Source organism: Lepidochelys kempii, chromosome 1 (assembly GCF_965140285.1).
Source record: "Lepidochelys kempii isolate rLepKem1 chromosome 1, rLepKem1.hap1, whole genome shotgun sequence".
Classification (NCBI taxonomy): Eukaryota; Metazoa; Chordata; order Testudines; family Cheloniidae; genus Lepidochelys; species Lepidochelys kempii.
This window is the reverse complement of record NC_136380.1, coordinates 223,319,270-223,336,651: the sequence shown is the minus strand read 5'-3', so window position 1 is coordinate 223,336,651 and position 17,382 is coordinate 223,319,270. Positions and strand designations below refer to the sequence as shown.

Below are 17,382 nucleotides of genomic sequence, written 5' to 3'. Positions count from 1 at the left end.
GTATTTGTATATTAAAATCCCTCCCTCTCTCCCCCGCCCGCAATTAAATCTTCTGCTTTGAGTCTGATATTCAATACTGCTCCTAAAATTTTTACAGGTGATTACCTTCAAGTATCCAAATACTTTTGCTGCAGATAGGTCAGGAGGTATGCTAATGTGAAAAGCTATGATGCAAACTCGTTTATTGAAAAATCTAGAGATGTAGCAAACAGTTAAAATGTTTAAATTTAATTAAATACTGCTTTCACTTACTATAATCTGTTATCACTTGGGTACATAAACTATCTGTATTAAATTATATTTCAATTTCCATACTTAGTCCAGTTCTTTAATTTGCAAAATATTTAGTTTCGTAGGACATTGTTCTGCAGTGGAAGAGGATGATGTGTGTTAGTCAGGCATTCGTGATGTACTATCTAACTGATGAACTAAACATTTATTAGGCAATAAAATGTTTCATAAATTTAAAAGCACATAAAATACATCCTATTCTAGGGTCTAGGGCCCAGGATTTCAAAGATATTTAGTTGTCTATATGACTTCAATGGGAATTAAGTGGCTAGGTTCATTTGAAAATCACACTAGACAACTATCTGCATCTTTAGGTACTTAAATATCTTTGAAAACTTAACCCTAGGTGCTTAAACAATATCTACAATTACAATCGAACTAGGAAATACAAAATCAACATAGTTTTCACATCCAAAAAAAGCTTCTAACTAATTCAAATGAGCAAAACATCCCCACTCATCATCTTTCCAAAGATCACAACCCGACCAAAACATTCTAAAAAGGGAGATTCCAGAGTCAAGGTGGCACTGGGGAGAGTGATTGGCCAATAGACCCTTTCTCTTAATGTATCGGGGCTCCCAATTAAATGCTTTTGCTAATAGCAACTGTGGCGTATTGCACATAAGAAGATTTGGCGTCTCAAGTAAATATGTCTCAAAACATTTAAAACTTTATAAATTGAAGCCAACTCTTCAAATTCTGCCCAGAAAGCAATAGGTAGCAGTGCAGGTCATGTAACACAGGTTGTCATATACTCACTGCAAGATATCCTGCTTGAAGTGTTGTTCTGCATTGGGGATCACGTTTTCCAATGGATTTAAAATGTGTTTCCAGATACAGCTGTGATGATTTGAAGAATCTGTACAATTTATATTCTGTGAGATGATGAACACTGTGTGTCAGACAGCAAACTCCATTTTGTGTGTAAGGCAGGTCTTTGCCTTTTTGCAGTCTTTTACTTCTGTGATGGATAGCAGTTCCAAAGGACAGTAGTACAGGGCTGACAATAGAAGGTTGTTAAACTTTAATGGCCACATATTCAAATTTAGCACCTTTAGAGAAAGAGATGGCTGCTACCCAGAGCACACCAGTTTTTCAAGTCTTGCCTCCAGGGGGAGGTAAGTAGGCAATGGATCATCTGGTCAGGGACTGTGGTCACATGTTGAGGATGAATAGAGTCAGCTAACAGAGGGGACTACAAGGTTATAAAAAGGGAAGAATCTCCTCTATTTGTTGTCCCTTCTCAGCCATTTTGATCAGCTGAGAGGAACTGCATGTTCAAATTTGGGGAGCTTTGCCTTCCTGAACACAGATTACCCCCCACTCCAGAGGTTTAAAACCCTAATGAGAGCCCAACTGGATCTGTGAAACGGCACATTGTAGTAGCTTAATCTCAAGAGTAGACCATTGTAGCAAGACCCACGTTTAGGGGTGGGGGAGAAAGGGTTTCAACCTCCTTATCAGGAACAGATAAAAAAAAGTGTTGATCCTGGTTACTATCTCGAAAAGCAACAGAAGATCTAACAAGATGCCCAAATTGCAAACTCAGGTTACAGAGAGCTGACAGATGCTTTAGATACAGTGAACACTATATTGTTCCATTTATCTTCTAGTGCTTCCCCCAATTCACCAACATTTCTTTTTGTTAGAATTATTAATGTATGAAGGGAATGCAGAAGATGTAATATTTCTATGTAAGTAAAGTATTTGGTATGGTCTCTAAATTTTAATTGCAAATTAATTCAGATTGGCTTGGAGAAGAACAGTGTGTGCTGAAAACTGGCAAAATAAGAAAAATAACAAAGTAGTGAGTTGGGGAGAGGTGTGTAGTAGGGATTCAATATGGATTACAGATAGGTCTGTTTAATGATATAGGAGTAGTAGTAAATAGCATGACAGTGAAATTCTGAAGTTATGAATTGTAATTTGAAAGTAATTGTGAACACCTGCCATTAGTGAGAAATAATGCAAAGTAACCTAGAGAATTAAGAACCATGTACAGAAAATAACAAAATAAGATTCAATGTAGAAAAATACAAGCTAATGCAGTAATGTGATGTTATAATACTGTGAAATGTATAATTATTTAAAGGAAGAAAATTGGGAAGAAGGAATAGTAAGTGTTTTAGGGGTGATAGTGGACAGTAAACTAAACATGAATTCACTGAACATTATGACACTTTAAAAAAAGAATGTATTTTTGAGCCATATAATAGCCCTTTGTGACTGGGTGCCTAGATGTGCCACATTGAGAATGCCTTACTCAGGGCAGACTGCAAGAAATAGGGCAGACAATCCACAAAATTGGTGGTTTATTCTATATTTAGATTCACCAAGCCAGTAACAAAACAGCTCCTCTGTAATACCACACTGGTTACCAAGAAGTCAAACGCAGTCCCCTTTAGGCATCCCATATAGTGAGGGGTTACTGAAAATCTGATTCACCATATGTGAGGTTCACCAATCCCAAAGGACTAGACACTTATCCCCAGGTGACTGAGTCTCAGATCTTACCCAATAATCACGCTGATGCCAAACTAAAACTCACTAACTAAAACTAAAGGTTTAATAATAAAAGGAAAAAAAGAGAGTTTCAAATGGTTAAAAGACCAGTATACATACAAGTGACTTTCAGCGTTCATAGTTCAGGATCACAGCAGTACTAGAATAAATAGATTCTCTGGAATCATCCCAAGAAGTCAGAATTCAAAGGCAACTTAAATGTAAAGTCTGTTAAAGTCTTTCCAAGCATTTTCCAGGTTACTCCAAATGAATGTAAGATGGAGATCTTCCAGATGACTTATACTTTCCCTGTTCAAAGTTTAAGCAGACTAGAGATGAAAGAATCAGGCCTGAAGCTTTCCTTTATCAGTCTTCTAGCAGGCTGACAAGACTCCTCACATCAATTGCCATAGCAAGGCCTTCCCCTGAGAAAGAATAGGAAATGTGGACCTTTGCTTTGAAGCTAGTCTTCTATTTCCTATGCATACATGAGTAAACTAGTTACATTTATTCACATAAGGTAATTAGCCAGTACTTCATTATAGCATAGATAGTTAAACTGAAGACAGTGTAGATAATATTACTGGTTTCTTGCAGTATCTCACATCTTTGATCTTGAGGTTAACTGGACACAACTGCATACATAATTAAGGCAATTAAGATATGAAAGGGGATTAGCATCTATGATCTAGTCTGGTTACATTGTTAAACTTCTAACAAGATCTTGGTAAACACAGACAAATACACTTAGCATCTTACAGAGTGAATGAGTTGGGGATTGCTAGCCTAATTAATATTTCTTTGATACCTGTACATAAGTGGATCGTCTTGATTACAAATTGTAATGCTTCCTGTTGAGTTATGGGTCATACATAGATTGGTTGGTCTGCCAGTGTCAAATTCTTCTATATGATACTAGCAGAAAGCCATCTGGGAAATTGTATTAGGTTCTGGGCAACATATAAGTAGAAAGATACGGATAAAGTAGAGTGAGTTTAAAATATAGGTAATAAAAATTGTCATGGGGTTTGAGGGATTGAATTGAGGAAAGTCATAAAGTTCTGATACAGAAAGATACTGACCACCCCAACTCCTTTTAAGGCAAAAGAGAATCAAAATTTAAAATATCTTAGTCAAGAAACTGCAAAGGCATTAAGGTAATATATATAATAAGTAATAACAAAAAAGACAATAGGTATTCAGATATTTAAAGGGTATAAATATAAAGAATGAAGAAGTATTTAGTATGGCACAAGGAGTAATAGGAAGAAACTTAGAAATGGAAAATTTAAGCTGAATATTAGGAATTACTTTTTTGGACTGAATTGAGGTGGGCAGGAAGATAGTATCTAAAGAGAAGTGATGGAAACTTCATTGCTTGAGACTTTTAAATCTAGTTTGTACAAAATACCAGGAAATATGAGGAACAATCTTGTACTAGGAAAGAGGTGTACTTAGTTCACTGGATATTGCATCTCAATGTATATGATTCTATCAACCCTGTGTAGTTATTATATAATGTTCATTACATTTTTTTTTACAGGAGAAACACAAGCTTGAGTTAGAAGACATGAGGAAAGCTGGACATGAAGCTCTAACTATTATTGTAGAAGAATTTAAGGTAAATTGCCCCATCAGTACAGTTAATTTAATATTGTTTTTAGTTTCATATTTATATTTAGATAATTAGGACCTCACCTAGTAATTCCTTATTATAGGAGGGGCTGGTAGCACTGCCAATTATTAAGGTTACACAGCTCTTCTCATTATAAGACTCTGTTTCAGTTGCTTATAACTTTGCCAAATTTTGGCCATTTGGACGAAATTTTCCCTGTGTGCCCCAGGCTGATTTATTTTTTTAAACATTTCAGCTGAAATGGTTCAACCATTTCTGACCATGAGGCTAAAGAAAAATACCTTGTTTTGCTGATAGTTTAAAAAAAAAAATTTCTGGAAACTTTTTTTTAATTGCTCTAGTGCACCTATGGGGCAGAGACTTGAAACTTGACATGGATGTGGCCTTTGTATCAGGGATGCATATGCCTTTTGCTGACTCATGAAAAATCTGCCCAAATTTGGCCAAGGTATAAACTTTTTAAAAATTGTAGTTCTCACATGCTTCATTTATAGCAGCTAAAATCTCTGAAGATTCTGCCCCCATTGACCAAGGTCAAGCTCTCAGCTCCTAGTGCTGACCAGACTGCATATGTGCCATCTCCACAAGGCAATTGAGTATGATCTCTGCAGCTAGGTGAAGCTGGGGTTTCCCTTTTAATGACTACTCCCAGCCAACGGGCACTCTAGGCCAGGGTGGATCCAGGCACTGGAACTAAGAGCATGTCTCTTCTGCGTTGTCAACGACCACTGTGCTGGCACCGAGGTAGCGGGAAGGAGCGTGTGGTCTTATTCAAATGCACAGATGACAAAAGGTGTATAAGAGGGGAGGGAAAGGAGTAAATTGGAACAAGGAATCTGGTGAAGGTGGGGAAGAAACTGGGACAGGTTGGGCAAGAAGACTGGTACTTGGGGGTGGGGAGTCTGGGACTGGGAGCTGTAATGAGGGAAATGAGATGGAGGGGCTGGCAGCCATTTGACTGAGGGTGGGGAACCCTTGGATTGGATGAGGAATTAGCAAAAAGAGGGGAAACTGAAACTGGTTGGACAAGGACACTAGGGTTAGGAACCAGTGTGGGGGAAAAATGGAGGTGGGGAGACAGATCTGACAAGGAGCTGGGATACAGGGGGGAAAACTGGGACTGGCTGAGCAAAGGGCTTGGAACAATAAATCATGGATGAGTGAGCCTGAGGTGATGTCTCAGTAGGGGGAGAAACTGAGTATGGTTGAGGAGGCTGGGAATTTCTGTTGGTTGGGGGAGGAGCAAGACAGATTGGATGAGGAGCCAGGATGCAAGAACTGAGACTGGCTGGGCAAAGAGATTGAGATTGGATATGGTGAGGGGGATAGAATAGGAATGGAGGAGAAATTGGGACTTGGACAGTGAGCCCAGTTGGGTGACGCTAGGACTTGCTGGGCAAAGAAACTGTGACAAGGAACGAGGAGTGGGGAAGAAACAGGACTGGGACAATGCAGAAGGAGGTCAAGCTTGTGGGGAATGGGCAGAAGTCTTTACACTTCCCTCCAGAATCCTGGAGTAGAACCCAAGATTACTGAATCACAACATTCCTCTGATGTCGGCAAATATATGTGAAACCCACTGGCAAAGTGCATGTCTCACCCCCTCTAATGCTGCTCCACATAAAGGATGACAATCTAATACTCACCATCGATTGTTCTGTTAGCTCAAGTGGCAGAGGAGGTCTGTGTGGTGGAGCTAAAGGTTCCAACCCTGCTGATGAACCATGTGGATGTTACTTTGTTGCCACATGATAGAATTTGTTTTATCAGTTTTTTCTAAAAACCTAGAAATATCTTTATACATATGGTGTTGTAAGTTGTTGAGAAGCAAGTAATTTTATTCTAAACCTTTATAATTTAGAGAAACAAAAAATGATAGTCCAAATCTTAAGAATTCTCTCTCTTAATCCCAGTTCAGGGATGTGACTCCCACTGTTTTAGTCATGTGGGGTTGAATGAAATTATTATGCCAATCTATAAGAATAATCAATAATAATACACTGAGACAGAACTCATTACTAATTTTGGGAACAATGTACTTTGGTTTTAGTTTACCTACAGAAGAGCATGCTCCTGAGAACAGACCCACTCTCAGAGATGTAATCTCTGTTGAAAGCTCTCCACAGAGACATACAAAGAGGCCATAAGTACAGACTGTCTGGTTTGGCCAATGTTCATGGCAGAGGGGCATTGCTGGCACATGATGGCATATATCACATTGGTAGATGTGCAGGTGAACGAGCCCCTGATGGTGTGGCTGATGTGATTAGATCCTATGATGATGTCCCTTGAATAGATATGTGGACAGAGTTGGCAACAGGCTTTGTTGCAAGGATGGGTTCCTGGGTTAGTATTTTTGTTGTGTGGAGTGTGGTTGCTGGTGAATTTTTGCTTCAGGTAGGGGAGCTGTCTCTAAGTGAGGACTGGCCTGTCTCCCAAGCTCTGTGAGAGTGAGGGATTGTCCTTCAGGATCGGTTGTAGATCCTTGATGATGCACTGGTAGTAATAATAATGATAATAGCCTACCTTAATCAATGAGTCTCGTTAGAGTTGGTATGGCAATACCCATTTTTTCATGTTTTGTGTGTGTGTATATCTATCTATCTATCCTCCTACTGTATTTTCCACTGCTTGCATCTGATGAAGTGGGCTTTAGCCCATGAAAGTTTGTGCTCAAATAAATGTGATAGTCTATAAGGTGCCACAAGTAGTCCTCGTTCTTTTTGCTTATTTTCACTGTAAAAGTCTTTCATCACTCAAAATAGACTTTTTTTTAAACATAAATAATTCTTAGAGAGTTTGTAAACTTTAATAGTTCTCGAATAAGTTGTTGTCCTTTGTTCTTACCTTTCCTTGGAAAAGTAACTTTTGCTTTTGAGTTTGGTTAAGGAGTTGCTTAAGCATTGCCAGATAACTAACTCCCAATTAATATAAATATTTCTATAGACAGATGGCTTTTTACATTAGTAATCTGTTATAGCATCACATGATCTAATGTTTGTACATAAAACATGTTACTACTTATATAACAACGGTGTCAGGCAATAATATGAGGGCTTGCATTTAGATACAAGACATTTGCAAGTATACATTTCCAAAGAAGGTTATTCCATCTTAAGCATTTGAGGAACAACCAGGTTTTCACCTTCAAGTGAAAATGAGTTAAAAGTAATTAATATTAGTTGTAAAACATTTTCCAATCATAACTGTTCTTCCTTAAAATTGTAGAATGAAGACTTTAGAGTTCTTATTCTTATTAAAACTAATTTCTTTTATAGTTCTACAATCCTTTTGTGTGGGTTTAAACTGTCGACTTCTTTTTTTGCAAAGGGGAGGGGTGAAAAGAGCCCCACTTTAATGACTTAATTTATAGCTCAGATAACATCCTGATTATCACTTAGCTTTGAATATCCTGAATGAAGAACATCCTTGCATTCTTTTACACAATCGGATCTTTTCCTAGAAACATAAATATCTTCAGTGGTTGCCTTGAGATAAGGATCATATCTATATGAAACTGGTACCTTATACAAGAGTGTGTGTCTCGGTCTTCGATAAGACACACAAGGTTTGTTTGCCTTTTGACTGAATTAAGAACCTATCTTTTTGTATTACATTTACAACCTGCAGTTAAATTCCTGTCAAATATTCTGTGTAAGGTAAAAGTCACAATAACATACAAACATAGTATAAAGGAAAATCGTATAGAATGTTAAAGCAAAATAGACGCTATAACGCTGCATTCCAGAGTTTGTGTGAATACACTTGGAAGTTTTGCATCAATACTGAGGTTTACTCCATTATGTGACTCTCATGTAAATGGGCAGATTGCAAGAACTGGTAACTGGAGGTTCCAGTCCACAGAGTAGTTACAGTATGGCCAGTGGCAGTGCAGGTTTCTCCAGACTTGCCCCACCAACGTGCCTCAAGCTAGGTTTGGAGCAATGACCTTTGGGGGAGAGGGGTTCGTTCTTTTTCCCCACTTATTCCTTGCCATCTCTCTGGAGATTGTCAGAAAGAGTACAGTTTCTGTGGTGTCACTTGTCAACTAGGAACCTGATTGAGACGACCTGCTCACTTTGGGTAGGCTATTGAAAACTATTGAAAATTTCCAACATGAGCCAGATTTGAGCCACTGACCCAAGTGTGATAAAAGTTGTATTTCATAAGGCATCCGCAAAAAGAAAAGGAGTACTTTTGGCACCTTAGAGACTAACAAATTTATTTGAGCATAAGCTTTCATGAGCTACAGCTCACTTCATCGGGTGCATTCAATGGAAAATACAGTGGGGAGATTTATATACACAGAAAACATGAAACAGTGGGTGTTACCATACACGCTGTAACAAGAGTGATCAGGTAAGGTGAGCTATTACTAGCAGGATAGCGAGGGGAAATAGTGATTTTGTAGCGATAATCAAGGTGGGCCATTTCCAGCAGTTGACAAGAACGTCCGAGGAACAGTAGCATGGGGGGGGGGGGAATAAACATGGGGAAATAGTTTTACTTTGTGTAAAATGACACATACACTCTCAGTATTTATTCAAGCCTAATTTAATGGTGTCCAGTTCGCAAATTAATTCCAATTAATACGCCGTCTCTCGTTGGAGTCTGTTTTTTGAAGTTTTTTTGTTGAAGAATTGCCACTTTTAGGTCTGTAATCGAGTGACCAAAGAGATTGAAGTGTTCTCCGACTGTATTTTTGAATGTTGTAATTCTTGACGTTTGATTTGTGTCAATTTATTCTTTTACGTAGAGACTGTCCAGTTTGGCCAATGTATATGGCATTTTCCATTGAATGCATCCGATGAAGTGAGCTATAGCTCATGAAAGCTTATGCTCAAATAAATTTGTTAGTCTCTAAGGTGCCACAAGTCCTCTTTTTTTTTTTTTTTTTTTTTTTGGCGGATACAGACTAACATGGCTGCTACTCTGAAACCTGTCATAAGGCATCTGGTCATTTTAATTTAAAATTATTCTATGATAAACACACTGAGATCTGCTTAATTGATACAAGTGCACTGACTTGTTACAGCTAATTTTTATGCATTTTCATTTCTAAAAAAAGTTCTTCTGCAAAAATAGAATTTTTTTTATATGGGTTGTAGGAGAAGTTTTGTAAACTATTGCCTTTGTTAATTTTCTGTATTTTGTATCTGATGATTGAAATTCCTTTGTATGAGCTACCGTGTGTTTCCTATGATTAAAAGTATAGTTTTTTCCCCTAAGAGAATTTCTCAAAATATGCACTATAAACTTAAAATTGCATGAGCACATGTCATTTTGTGATTCTTTGAAACCATTCTACTAAACAGCTGTTAATCCATCCTCTCTTTAACTGATGTTTCACTAGTTTGAATTTTTAGTTACTACTTCAGATCTATTTTAAAAGAGGATTCTAACTTTCAGGTACTCTGATTTGGCACAAAAGATTAGGGATCCAATCAAATAGTCTGCCCCTGAGTAATATTTATATTTAACATAACATTTCTTGTAGACTGTTTATGTTCAAGTTATATAAAGACATTCTTTTAGATCAGGAAGTCCTAGGATGAATACACCTCATACAAGTTTTCCTGTTGCCTCATTGGTTAGTTGCCACATTTTGGTCAATGAGATCACAGTACTCAGAGGAGGAATAACATCAGATATGCCAGCCTCCATTTAAAATACTGCAACAGACCTCTTCTACAAACATGCAGCGAGTCAATCTTCAAAGTAGCATGAGAAATTCAAAAAATATTTCAGATAGAAAAAAAAAAGTTTTCTTCTTATAGCTTTAATACCTTTTTAATCCCATGTGCAAAACAGGAGCAATTTTAGATGGCAGGGGACTCCAGTGAGGACAAGACCCTTCTTGTGTGTGTTTTTTTAAATTAATTTAATGTTAAAATATACATTAGTGGTTAATATTCCAGTGTGTTATAATTGGTAAAGTATGTTCTACATTTTAAAGATAATTTTTACTGCTCATTCATGTCTTTGGGAACTTACTTGATTATACTCGACAAACATGTTAGCAGTTTTGCTCAGTTAATGGCCACACAACCATGTAAGAAGCCAAAGTATAACATATTCGTTTAATGTAAAAATGTACGTGTGATTACACCTTCTGGTGAAATATAGAGTTGTCAAAGCGATTGAATCTCTTAATTCACTAATGTTTAGCCACTCTTAATGCTGTGATGAAATATATCTTCTCTAGATTTAAGACTTTGTAACAGTAAAGAAGTGTTTTCCATTTTCAGAGGACTTCACAATCATCACATCATGGAGCATCACAACATGGGGAATAGTTGGCCAGCCCTCTGTGGAGAAAGAGGTGGTTAGGGACTATTTAGAAAAGCTGGACGTGCACAAATCCATGGGGCCGGACGAGTTGCATCCGAGAGTGCTAAAGGAATTGGCGGCTGTGATTGCAGAGCCATTGGCCATTATCTTTGAAAACTCATGGCGAACGGGGGAAGTCCTGGATGACTGGAAAAAGGCTAATGTAATGCCAATCTTTAAAAAAGGGAAGAAGGAGGATTCTGGGAACTACAGGCCAGTCAGCCTCACCTCAGTCCCTGGAAAAATCATGGAGCAGGTCCTCAAAGAATCAATCCTGAAGCACTTACATGAGAGGAAAGTGATCAGGAACAGTCAGCATGGATTCACCAAGGGAAGGTCATGCCTGACTAATCTAATCGCCTTTTATGATGAGATTACTGGTTCTGAGGATGAAGGGAAAGCAGTGGATGTATTGTTTCTTGACTTTAGCAAAGCTTTTGACAAGGTCTCCCACAGTATTCTTGTCAGCAAGTTAAAGAAGTATGGGCTGGATGAATGCACTATAAGGTGGGTAGAAAGTTGGCTAGATTGTCGGGCTCAACGGGTAGTGATCAATGGCTCCATGTCTAGTTGGCAGCCGGTGTCAAGTGGAGTGCCCCAGGGGTCGGTCCTGGGGCCGGTTTTGTTCAATATCTTCATAAATGATCTGGAGGATGGTGTGGATTGCACTCTCAGCAAATTTGCGGATGATACTAAACTGGGAGGAGTGGTAGATACGCTGGAGGGCAGGGATAGGATACAGAGGGACCTAGACAAATTGGAGGATTGGGCCAAAAGAAATCTGATGAGGTTCAATAAGGATAAGTGCAGGGTCCTGCACTTAGGACGGAAGAACCCAATGCACAGCTACAGACTAGGGACCGAATGGCTCGGCAGCAGTTCTGCGGAAAAGGACCTAGGGGTGACAGTGGACGAGAAGCTGGATATGAGTCAGCAGTGTGCCCTTGTTGCCAAGAAGGCCAATGGCATTTTGGGATGTATAAGTAGGGGCATAGCGAGCAGATCGAGGGACGTGATCGTCCCCCTCTATTCGACATTGGTGAGGGCTCATCTGGAGTACTGTGTCCAGTTTTGGGCCCCACACTACAAGAAGGATGTGGATAAATTGGAAAGAGTCCAGCGAAGGGCAACAAAAATGATTAGGGGACTGGAACACATGATTTATGAGGAGAGGCTGAGGGAACTGGGATTGTTTAGTCTGCAGAAGAGAAGAATGAGGGGGGATTTGATAGCTGCTTTCAACTACCTGAGAGGTGGTTCCAGAGAGGATGGTTCTAGACTATTCTCAGTGGTAGAAGAGGACAGGACAAGGAGTAATGGTCTCAAGTTGCAGTGCGGGAGGTTTAGGTTGGATATTAGGAAAAACTTTTTCTCTAGGAGGGTGGTGAAACACTGGAATGCGTTGCCTAGGGAGGTGGTAGAATCTCCTTCCTTAGAGGTTTTTAAGGTCAAGCTTGACAAAGCCCTGGCTGGGATGATTTAATTGGGGATTGGTCCTGCTTTGAGCAGGGGGTTGGACTAGATGACCTCCTGAGGTCCCTTCCAACCCTGATATTCTATGATTCTATGATCATTAACTAATTAATTCCTATATCTGTGTGAGGTAGATAGTTAAGTATTTTTTCCTCTATTTTAGAGAATGGGAAACTGAATCAGAAAGCTTAAGTGACTCACTGAAAGCCACAAAGAGAGGTTTCAGATGTGAAATTAGAATTGAGACATCCCTGATGATTAGACCTGTATTGGGACCACTAGATTGCTCTGAAATTGACTGGATTATGGCATGGGCAAGTTTATCCAGTATACAAGATTTAACCATAAATTCATTTTATGCTTGAAAATTGCACCTCCAATTTTGTGGTGCAATTAATTACAGCCGTTTATATATAGCATCCTGCATCAGGACATCTTTCTATATTTCAGGAGAGATGTTCAAAAACTGGAGAAGGTTCATAGAAGAAATGATTCCCTACAGCGAGAGCTTCTGAGCTCAGTCTGTGGAGTTTAGAATAGCAAAGATTTAAGGGGTCACTTGATCACAGTGTATAAGTACTTATATGAGCAACAGAAAGTTGATAATAAAGGGATCTTCACTCTAGCAGACAAAAGTATAACAAAAATCAGTATCTGGAAACTAAAGCTAGCTGAATTCAGACTAAATATAAAGGTGCACATTTTTAACAGGCAACGTAATTAGTCACTGGAAAAATTTACCAAGGATTGTTGAGGATTCTCCATCACTGGAGATGTTTAAATCAAGATTGGATATTTTTTCTGAAGGATATGCTCTAATTCAGTCACAGCTATTAGACATGAAGCAGGAATTAGTTCTGGGACGACCTATGTGCTTTGTTATGCAGGACATCAGACTAGATAACCACAATTGTCCCACTGGCCTGAAATCTTTGAATCTATGAATTACCTTCATCACTTCTCATCTATGCTGTTTTTACTGGCGTCACCCTTTTAACTGCAATATTGCATCTGTACTACAATAATTACAGGTGCAAGTATAACCGTATTAGTTTAGTAAACCTAATCTGCAAAAACCTGTTAATATTCTGTTGTATTTTCTTGAAGACATGAAGATAATTACAGATTTTTAGGGAGTGACAACAATTCTATGATTTCTGATTAAGAATTCTACAGAATAATAAAAATAATACCTAGCTCTTATATAGCATTTTTCATCCCTAGATCTCAAAGAGCTTAGTACCATTTTACAGACAGGGAAAGTGAGGCACAGAGAAGGGAAGTGTGACTTGCTCATGGTTACCCAGCAGCCCAGTGACAAAACCAGGAATAGAACCCAGCCTTCTGAGTGCTATTCCAGTGCTCTAGCTGCTAGGCGATCTTCTTTCTCTCCCACTGCACGCATTCAGCTTTAGAACATGTGTAAGTATTTAGTGTGGACAATGAACCTGTTAAAAAAATCTTATCAGTAAGGACTGCATTATTTACAACTCTAAAGCTACTGTAACTTCATAGCTTTCTTATTTCAGTGTATTAAATGTGGAGGAGTAAGGACTGTATTTGAATTTGGTCTAATCTAAATAAATAAGGATATTGAAAATATGAAAGCAGAATCATTGCTAACAATGATTCAAGGCCATTGAACTACTAAACGTACCTCATAACAGTAATTGGCTTAATAGCAATTTCAGACATGAATTTGACAAAACTAGTATACAACAGTGACTTATGCAGATGTCAAATCGTACTCAACAGACGACACATTCCGTGTATTTCTATTTTTGGGTCCGTACTACCGTGCAGAAGGAGCTTAGAGCCTTACCTGTTAAATTTTGGGACTTTGAGATTCCATATTGCTGTGCTTCGTGCATGCCTTAGTCAAGTACTTAAGCTTTCCCCATGTGTTCCTTACTTAGTTCCCTTTCTGTGCAGTTAAAGTAAGAGCTTCCTCAGGACTATTGTGCTTTTCTCCATTTAGCTGGCTCTTGACGACACTGGTTTGCTTTGCTGTTTCAGCCTCCTTTTTCCTATATATTCATATAGTACTTTTGTTATTATTGTCCTAATAAAGCTCAAATTTTAAGATATTTGGTTTCTTCATCAATGATTACATTTTGCTGAGATGCTATCTTTGCCTTTGACGCCTCTGGATGTTGTGCCTGCATTTTTACTTGCAGTATTACTTAACTTCAGCCATTGTGTCATGGACACATGCTGCTCTCTAATGCCTCTAAAGATACAACACTGGAGTTAACCCCGTACCAGTTCCCACTATATATATTTTAATGGTTATTACAATTTAGTTTTTTCCAGAGCTGTTGGCCTGGCTCAGCTTTGTGTGTAGTCAGCTTTCTCTGATGCTAGATTGGTTGTTTCTTTTTCTATTCTTGCTCATTGTAGGACTAGAGGAAGATGGTCAAATGATTTCTAGAAATGCTTGATTGTAACTATATGAATGCCTTTTGCGCAACATGACATTCATGACTAATGTACTATCTCTTTTGGGATGGGCCACAATAGTTTGTGTGCTACCTATTCTTGGATGTCATTCTGTGCCATTAGGCTCTGAAAAGAGCTCTGAAACCCCTGTTGTTCTCCTCCAGAAATTGCAGTAATCTGGCATAGTGTTTATCTAGGGCCTTGAAATATAGACCAAGTTGCGTTCTCAAATGGAATGCTAAAGTTGTATTCTCAATACCTGCTTTGGCACAGGTATGACAAAATTTCAGAGCATTGCGCAGTCCCTCGGTACCGACATACACTATTTCATTGGTGCTGGACACCATCTTTTCCTCATCCAGTTAAGTGTCGCCAATTCAGATAATGCTCTGTCTAGTCTGCTCAAATATGAGAACAGTTGTCGCCTGACATCCAGTGACTCTGGCCTTGGTGCTTGACAACTATTCCATGTGGAACCATGTGAAACTGCATAGTACCAGCATAGGTGCCTGGACCTGTGAACTCCAGGAGGTAATGTCCAAGAACATTTCCTGCTTTCATGACCAAGTTCAAAAAGATCACTTGGATTGTTTGACGGTTTGTACCATACTGAATAACTCAAAGCTCTTTCCTGATGCTTGGTCTAGTCTGAATTCTTGGTGTTGTGGGGCCAAAGTCTGCACCTTGGCTGGGATGTAGGTCCTTGATCCCATCATGTTTGATGAATTTGGCTTCAGTTCAAAGACCGTTATCTGTGGATGCTACCTGTGGTGGTAATTATGGCACAACTCATGTTGTATGCTTCAGCACCGCTGGCTTTCCATATTGAGGCAGCACTCTGACACATCTTATCTGGATCATGAGGACAGAGTTGGAATCAGCATGACACCTGGGACATGTGTTTGGAACAGTAGGGTACTGTTGATCAGGGGGATCAGTATGGGGGAGGTTGTATTTTGTACTCTGAAGAGACTGCTGATTCTTTGGAAGGCAAATATACATCCACAAGCTTAGATGACAAATTGACTCTTCCCTGGTGTGATGTGGTATATAAGCCTCACACTGGGGAACCAAAGGTTAACAAGCAGCTTTGGGCCCAAAAGGCCCTGCCCAGTCGCACCTGCTGGGCATGCTCACAGCGGAGGCAGAGCTCAAAAGGGAATGGCCCAGCTCAGTCAAGGTGGACAGAGAGGGAACAGTCCTATGCTGGTATCTCTGGGGGAGAGGCCACAGGAGCATCACACCGCCTGGACCCAGACCTATTGCAGAGCAGCCAATGGCCCCCATTTAGACCAGAAACAGCTGCGATTGAAGAAGAGCCTCCAGATCACTGTCAATGAGAAACATCCCCTGTGAGGTTATAAGCTATAAGCCAACACTTGTGACTTTGGAGGGGACTGAACCAGCCAGCCACAGGACCCTGAGTTGGAACCCAATGGAGCAGGAAGGGCCCAGGTTCCCCTACCACTGGCCGTACACTCACCCCTGGGCAACGCTGCTGGACTTGGACATGGAAGTCCCCAACACCTGAAAAACCCAATCTTTTCCCAGTTCTTAGAATGGATGACTAAAGTCACCAGTTTTTCTTTAGTCCGAGACTCGGAAACTCGAGTGACCCAAATTAGCAGGATCATGGACCAGATGAATATTTCTAATAGAGCTGCAGCAGCTCTATGCAATTTCCTGGACCATTTGGTGGAGATGTGACACCACCTTCATTCAACTCATGTTGTTAAGGTGGTATAGTAGAAATACATTTTTTCTAATGTGTAGCTAGTAATATTTTCTACCCTTTCCATAAGTGTAATAAAAGAATCTATCGTCAGTGCTAAGAGAAGAACAATGTGATACAGACCCACAGGCATGAACTGAGATGCTTGGTTGCACATAAAAAAAGACTTTCTAATCTTCCGTTTTTGCTCCTTTTATTCAAAGTACTTGCTCTTCTCTTTTAACTGACTGTCCACATAGATTTCATTTCTCGTGCATGTGAGCCTTATGTCAAAGATCAGATTCTTTTGTCCAGCAGCGTCCTTTGGGGCTATATTTGCACCCTGGATGCTCTCCTCCCCCCACGCCTCCGCACCTTAGGGCATAAAGGGCACCCTGGATTCCTCCTTACCACCCAGGACAGTGAGATGGAACCTTTGGTAGTGTCCCTTCATTTGTGTGCTTTGCAACTTGATTCCATGTGTGTCTGTCTCTCTCTGTGTGTAACTAGTTAATAAATTTTAGTGTAGATAATATAGCTTTTAGTTAAAATAGTATAGTGCAGTGGCTGTCAACCAGAGGGCTGGGGCTCCCTGGGTGGCCGCGAGCAGGTTTCAGGGGGTCCTCCAAGCAGAGCCAGCATTAGACTCCCTGGGGCCCAGGGCAGAAAGCCGAAGCCCCATGTTATGGGGTTGAAGCCTGGGGCCCTGAGTCTAACCACCTGTGGCTGAAGCTGAAGCCTGAGCAATGTAGCTTTGTAGGGGGGCCTTAGGGTTGCCAACTTTCTAATTGCGCAAAAACGAACACCCTTTCCTCACCATTTCCCTGAGGCCCTGCCCCTGCCCAACCCCTTCTCTAAGGTTCTGCCCCTGCTCACTCCATTCCTCTGTCACTCGCTCTCCCCCACCCTCACTCACTCACTCATTTTCACTGGGCTGGGGCAGCAGGTTGGAGTGCGATAGGGGGTGAGAGCATCAGCTGGGGGTGTGTGGGCTCTTGGG

General features: G+C 39.9%; 1 protein-coding gene across 12 annotated transcripts in view; it reads left to right on the top strand.

Moving 5' to 3' along the window:
- CCDC91 (coiled-coil domain containing 91) overlaps positions 1-17,382 on the top strand; it is a 340,555-nt gene that overhangs the window by 157,128 nt on the left and 166,045 nt on the right. For 11 of the 12 annotated variants that reach the window (XM_073315272.2, XM_073315319.1, XM_073315329.1 and 8 more), the window contains one exon: positions 4,337-4,414. The exons of the other annotated variant lie outside the window; for it this stretch is intronic. In XM_073315272.2, coding sequence (XP_073171373.1) covers positions 4,337-4,414 — 78 coding nt within the window. The remainder of the gene's footprint in view (positions 1-4,336; positions 4,415-17,382) is intronic. 12 annotated transcript variants of the gene reach the window in all.